Consider the following 7,488-nt stretch of genomic DNA (forward strand, 5'->3'; position numbering starts at 1 on the left):
TGTGCCCATCTGCATTCTAGTACAAGGGACGAATAAAAAGGCACGAAGAACTGCATCCAATAGGTGTGGACCTTTTCGGCTGCGACCATTGTGGTAAGGTATTTGCTTGGAAGAAGAGCCTACAACAGCATCTCAAGTGGAGCAAAACTTATATACCATGTGTGTACCACTTGTGCACTGGTAAATTCATGCATCAGGTATGAGAATTCTATATATACAAGTGTTCCACGTGTGAAAAGTGATTTTCCGGGCCTTTTGACTGGAAAGCAGCATCTTACAGTAATGGACAACGGCTACAGAGTGACTCTTTCTCCTCCGAATTGCAAGTCCAATGCATCATATCTTGAATGAACCGACAAAGCGCTTACTAGTATGATGGATGATCTGATTACAGCTGATGTGCATTTGTGCTTAGGTGATACTGTATGTTCTACTTTATTAAAGAGGTACGGCATAATTAAGATGTACTGCCCCCTGTAAATGCATATGAGAACATGCTTTGAAATGACGCTGTGTTTAAGAGGAAGTTTTAATGAATATGCCTGCCATATCATGTACGGCATGATTCACATGACATGGTCTTGGGGCGCCGTTTCACTAAATGGATATATACCAAAACTGGTAGGGCGTGACATTACTGTATCACGAACATCACTAACAGCTTGTAACATGCAAATCATGGCATGAATGTCATATACGGAATGATTTACATGATACGATCTTGGGGCGCTCACAGCTGTTTCGTTAACTGGATATATACCAGTATTGGTTTGACATGACGTGAGTGTATGACGAACATAAATGACAGGTCTTCGCATCAAAATAATGACATGCATGTCATTCACATCATGATTTACATGACATGGTCATGGTGAACCCGTGGCCACTTCATCAACTTGATATATGTGAAAATTGGTATGGGAGGACATGAATGTACGAAGAACATAAATGACAGGTCAAGCAAATTTGTATATACCAGAATGTATGTTTCATTAGCATCCATTAGAATGAACAGACATTCAAGCCAAGGAAAGTATAGGGGATGTTATTTGTAGTAATTATGTTATAAATGAGAAGAAATTAGGGTGGATGAAAGGACAATTTGCCACCAGCAGGGACCAAACCTGCAACCTTCGAATAACGCGTCCGATGCTCTACAAATTTAGCTACTGCGGCGGTCGTCTTCACGTTCACTTTATTGGGTTTATCTGTGTTTTTAAACCTGGGAGTGTTAGGCAGTGCCGCTCGTGATGGTGAGTGTGAATTAATGAACAAACTTTATTAAAGGTCCAGCAGTTTCCTCCGTGCGAGGCGGGGGGAAGAGGGGATTAACCCGAGTGTGGAACACATTTTTTTTTGCCTGTTGGCATCATATAGTACATGATCTTTCCATGAGCTGGCAGATGACCTACCTGAAGGCACGAAGTCTACCAGAATGAGACCCTCGCTATGAATGAACGAAAGAAGGGGAATTTTAGGGCCTCGTTTTTCTTTGTTAGACACAACATTAATTAGGACCAACATGCAATCAAGCCAAAGAAAGTATAGCTCAATTGGTAGAGCATTGGAGGTGTTATTGGGAGGTTGCAGGTTTGGTCCCTGTTGGCAGCTAGTTCTTTTCATCCACTTTAATTTCTTTTAATTTAAACATAGTTACTACAAATAAGGTCCCCTATACTTTCCTTGGCTTGATTGTCTGTTGGTTCTAATTAATATTGTGTCTAACAATGAGCCCTTAAGATTCCCCTGCTTTCATTTGATTAGCATGTTACAGACCACATTGTACATGCATGCATGCATGCATGACAAACATGCAATAGTGAATGACCTGTCATGACATGAATGCCTTGATCGCCTCAAGGACAAACAATGCGGTGTATGCAGCTCCTAGATGACTGCTTCGGATTACATTGATTCCCACAGTATGTGAAATCTGCCAGTTTTCTTCATTCAGGTAAACAATTAATTCGATTAACATAAGTGTTACCTTGTTCCCGGCATTGTCATGGCTCCCTCGTTGCATGAACAACGCATGAAGCATTGGGAAGTTATTGCAGAACAAAGTTTAAAAACCAGCACCTCGTGCCTGAAATGCTGAACTATGGTGCGTGCATAGCATCCACCTCCATCCATCTATATTGCTGCAACATTTTCAAGAAAACATACACAGGAATATGCATATTTATGCAAAGTTGTCTTTTCGCCCACTTTATTTTCTTCACATCTATGTAACAATTACTACAATGCGCTTAAAACAGTACAATTAATGTCCCCTATACTTCATTGGTTTTATTATATGCTATAAACAAAAGAAATGAGCCCTCAGAATTTCCTTCCTGCATTCATAGTTATGCACGTGCATCAAAACTAAGATGTTCTTCAGAGCAAACTAAAACAAGAACAGATCCTCAACGCATCGCTATGGACTAAGGAGCTTGTATTTCGCGCTTTTTTTTATGCGTCTTGTCTTCAGACTGCTCCCTGAATAAAAATACAGATCTTGGAGCCTTCTGCTGGCTACGTGCGGCGGAAGCAATTTTAGGCAACGTTTAGGAGCCTGAAATGTTGCAATCTCGGAGGCCATGTTTCGACACGCATATGATGTGGTCACTGACTTAATTTGTACTATTGACCTCGCAAGTATAAAATTCCCTACATATTGCAAAGATTCTACTGTTTTCTGTACGCAAACATTACAGTGAAACCATCACGTCGCACTGACTTTTTACGTAAATTTAGCGAAAAACAGACAACCCATGTAAGCAACAATGTCGCAAACGTCGCGTCCTCTCGCGGCCAGATTTTTTGTTTTTGTTTTGGTTTGGTTTAGTCATTGGTTTATCGCTCGCATGTCTCTTGCATGTGTTTTGTACCTCGTACGTCATCGCGCTCCGTCGGTTTCGCCTTTGTGCCGTGCGCAGCTGACTCCGCTGACAGCTAAGTGCGAACTCTACGATCCCGCGGACGGACGGACAGATAACCGCAATCAGCCGAGCCCCCGAAGTCCGTGTTTATCGCATCGAAAAGCCATGCCAGTCCTCCTCGTGACTGCGAAGGACTAGAAATCGCGAGGAAGCAGCTGGCGACTTCACTCGCGCCTGAAAGCAGCGGCGGTCGCGTTTATGACATCCAGCGATCGGATGGCGTCGACGGGGGCCCCGCTGGGACTTCGGCTACTTCAGCTGACATTCCGTAAGTGCTGTGATTCCATTACGGCCGAAAGGAGGCTCGCTTACTACCGCGGCTTCGTGCTCGTGGCCACTTTCTTGGCCTACACTTGCTACCACATGACGCGGCGGCCCCTGAGCATCGTCAAGTCCGTGCTGCACCAGGACTGTCGGTACGCCACGCCCGACGCCTCGATCGTCGTTACCGAGAACAACAGCCAGACGTGGTGCAACTGGGCCCCTTTCAACGGTGACGACGCTCCGCGCCTCTTCTCCTACCTCGACTCCATCTACCTCTTCACGTACGCCGCGTGCATGTTCGTGAGCGGCTTTGTCGCGGAGAGAATGCACCTGCGCTACTTCCTCGGGCTGGGCATGCTCCTGAGCGCGCTCACCACGCACATATTCGGCATGGGCTACAGCCTGGGCATCCACTCGTTCGCCTTCTACTTTGTCGTGCAACTGCTGGGCGGCGCCTTCCAGAGCACCGGCTGGCCCAGCGTGGTGACGTGCGTCGGCAACTGGTTCGGAAAGAAGAAGCGCGGTCTCATCTTCGGCGTCTGGAACGCGCACACGTCGGTCGGGAACATACTGGGCGCCTACATCGCCGGTGCGTTCGTCAACCGCGACTGGGGCCTCTCGTTCGTCGTGCCGGCTGCCATATGCGGTCTCGTCGGCGTCTTCGTGGTGCTCTTCCTCACGCCTTACCCTGAAGAGGTCGGATGCGACACGCCGCGGCGCAGTTCGGCGTCGTTGCAGACGTCCCTCTCGTCCGCGGTCGTTCGGCCGGAAGACGTGCCCAGCGATGACGGAGAAGACGAAAACTACGCGAGCGGCACCCTGAACGAGGACGAACAGCGGTATCTGCTGGAGAGGAGACTCAAAAAGGAAAGCGAGAAGAAAGCCGTGACGTTTGTCCAGGCACTGGCCATCCCCGGAGTACTCGACTTTTCGCTGGCACTGTTCTTCGCCAAGCTGGTCAGCTACACGTTCCTCTTCTGGCTACCCTTCTACATCCACGCCTCCACGACGTTCAGTTCCTCGAGCTCGGCGTTCATATCGACCGCGTTCGACTTCGGAGGCATCGTGGGGGGCATTCTGGCCGGCTACCTGTCCGATCGAAGTGGTGCCAGCGCCATCACCTGCGTCGTCTTCCTAATGGCCGCCGTCCCCATGATGTTTGTTTTCGAGCACTACGGAAGCGTCAGCCTCACCATGAACCTGGTCCTCCAGAGTTTAGCGGGCCTTTTAATTAACGGCCCGTACGCGCTCATCACAACCGCCGTCTCGGCGGAGCTCGGCACCCACCCGACGGTGACTGGCAGTGCCAAGGCGCTGGCAACGGTCACGGCCATCATCGACGGCACGGGTTCCATAGGAGCTGCAGTGGGCCCTCTCATAGCGGGACTCGTTCTGCAGTACGGCTGGAACACCGTGTTCTACATGGTCATGGTGTCCGATGTTCTTGCTGTGTTGTGTCTGCTCAGGGTCACCAAGTACGAGTTCCTTCGACTCAGATCTCGGAAGACAACTCGAATGTCTCTAAACTAGTCATTATTATTGTTTTTTTATGGACAACGACTGACTGCCTGTTGTTTGGGGCTGGTGAGACTTGCCCCAAAATGTTTTAGAACTTCCATGCTCACGATAATCGTGCTTTAGACGAATTTACAGGTTGTCAAGCAGCTTGCATTTTATCGCAAGCGAGACAAAGGGCTACCAGAGGAGTGCCAAGGTATATGTACAGGGTTGACCACATCTTACAGGAACACATCATTAGTATTCAAACTGGTAAAACAGTGTTTATCCTACTTCACGACGGCAATCTCCATCATATGACGTCTGATCACGGTGTCGACAAACGCCAGTAATGATTTTCCTAATCATGTATTAAACATCAATTTCTGTGAGGTTTTGAATACTAATGAGGTGTTCACCTTAGATGTGGACAACCCTGTACATTAGGATCACCTGAGGATTGTACATACATATACATAGTATACATAATGTGCTTATGCACACTTATACACCAGTGTTGTTTTATGTGCAAGTGACTACATTTTTGTTGTCCAGCGATCATTCGTCATCTTCATTTGCACATTCCAAATGACGCAAGTTGTTCTTGCATGTTGTTTCACCTAATGTGAACTAACCTCTACTGCATACACATTTACTGTGCACTTGTGAAAACCTGAGTGGTTGCATCATCGTATACAGCAAACAAATTAACCATGTAAAGAACCAAATGGTGAAAGTGACAGAGAGCAGTGTGGCATTGCACCGTAAATCTGTGCACTTGTTCATCGTTCTCATATGGGCAGCAGATTTCAAAGATATAGAAAGAAAATTTCACTATGTAGTGCTTTTGTGTAAGCGTGACTGCTTCTAAACAGTACTTTTAACCACGGTTGTGTACAGGAATGACCAGGAGAGCTTTCATATGTACTTACCTGAAAGGAGGGAACTTTTCTGAACCACCCGCAAAAAATCAGGCAGGGTACATTCCAGGAAAATTGTGCATTTTCATTAGGACGGGCATTAGGAAATGTGCATGTGTTTTGAGCAATAATGTGTTTGAGGGATGGGCTTTTCCAGGCTCTGGAGTACGCATGCGGCCAGCAGTAGTGTTGGTCACAGAAGTTCATTGTAATATAAGGACCTGTCTTCCGGTGACTGCCGAGACTGCACCGCCATTTCACTGCCATTAGGCAGACCAAGTGTTTATGTGATGTACTGACACTCCGATACAGCACGGGAACAAAAGATCTGAAAGGCAGTGTTGTGAGTGCTGTATACAAGGTGATTGTTGCAGTTATTAAAATACTTCAGCGCATGGTGTCACTTCTGTGCATTTTGACTGATGTGGCAGCAGATTTGCTGACCCTGACACATGTAAAATAAGATACGACAAGAAACAAGTGAACTTTGCTTAAACTGATAAATATCACTGTTTTTTTTACGACTCTAGGCTGTTGTGTGGCCTTACTGCAGTCAAGTTCCGCGCAGAACGATAATTTGAAGATTGACCGGTCCAGGAGTAACGCTTCGTGAATGTGAGAGTACAGATGCACTTTGACTTAGATTCCTGTTTGAGTTTATGCCATTGATACAGCCTCCACTGTGCTGTGTGTCGCTATAGCGCAGTGTCAAAGACTTGCGGAGGCTACATGAAGCCAGTTAGTAACAATGCCCATGTGGCTCAGACTTTTCTCAAAATGAATGTTAAGCCTTGTGCCACGACTCCGCGCGGCACCCGTTTTTCTCTAGGCCATGAAATGTCATCAGTCAATCAGCACTACACTAGCGGTACATCTAAAACGCGTACGAGCAGCACATATTGGTCGAATAACGCGCTCTGCTGCTAGAGCTTTTGTTCATGGGTTTGATAGATTTGACTGCATCGCTGTGACTATTCGCCTGCGTGATTAAGGGTTCCATTGTTCGTGAAAGAACTTCAGGCGATCAATCCAAATTTGTCGGAAGACCTCCCAGCCAAACTATAGGAGCGAGCCTGAAGCGTAAAACTCGATACGTATCATCAACGCTAGCGAGGAAAGAGCATCCATTTTTTCCGTTGAAGTGCTGCGGCGGTGCATTGTTCACGAGGACGCCGTTATCTTTTGTGCTTCGCAATGTCGCGTCCTCCATGTCTGCAATCGCATCCTTCCGCAGCGGCGAGATAGGGGCTCAATTGAAGTGCATGGCGCTTGTGAAAGGTGCAACAATTAACCTTTGACCACTGCGCTTATCTTATGCATGCGCATACGCGCATGGGGAACGTATAGGGATGGCGCGTGTGCGCGACCCTGAACATTTCAGCGTTGTACGTTTTGGACGCGGTAGCACTTACAAACATGCACATCTTCGCAATTTATTATGTAACTGAGCGGCGCGAGTTTAACGGCAGGCAACAACAGCTCGAGCCGCGCGAGCTTTGTTTAAAGTTCCGTTAATTGCCCTTAGCTCTTCAAACACCACAAGTGCCGGAAACAAACAGCACTTCACCTCAAATAGTACTAGTGCAAAGATAGCAAGGACGTAGCAAGGATTATATTTATTTATTCGGGAGTATTGCGAAGATATACATCCATGCACGAAGTTATCATTGAAATGTTGATGCCTTTTTTTTTACTTTTTTTACAACAGGCGTGTGCCCCTTTGTGCCATGACACAGTAACAGTTAGCCATATTTGTTGATAAGATGAGTAAACAGCGGAGAAAGCTGGTAATGATTCATTTTGGTCAAACTGCGTGGTGGACAAACAAGCGCAGACTTACAACCCAGTTGTTAGTCGGCGCTTGTTTGTCTCACTTCTTTCCT

General features: G+C 46.7%; 1 protein-coding gene across 1 annotated transcript; it reads left to right on the forward strand.

The window, feature by feature from the left end:
• The first annotated feature begins 2,887 nt into the window (after nt 1-2,887).
• Nucleotides 2,888-6,012, forward strand: LOC119404805 (glucose-6-phosphate exchanger SLC37A2). The gene has a single exon (XM_037671478.2). The coding sequence runs from the start codon at nt 3,123-3,125 to the stop codon at nt 4,716-4,718; it is 1,596 nt and encodes a 531-aa protein (XP_037527406.1). The 5' UTR covers nt 2,888-3,122; the 3' UTR covers nt 4,719-6,012.
• The last annotated feature ends 1,476 nt before the right edge of the window (nt 6,013-7,488 follow it).

The sequence above is a fragment of the Rhipicephalus sanguineus genome, chromosome 9 (assembly GCF_013339695.2).
Source record: "Rhipicephalus sanguineus isolate Rsan-2018 chromosome 9, BIME_Rsan_1.4, whole genome shotgun sequence".
NCBI lineage: Eukaryota > Metazoa > Arthropoda > Arachnida > Ixodida > Ixodidae > Rhipicephalus > Rhipicephalus sanguineus.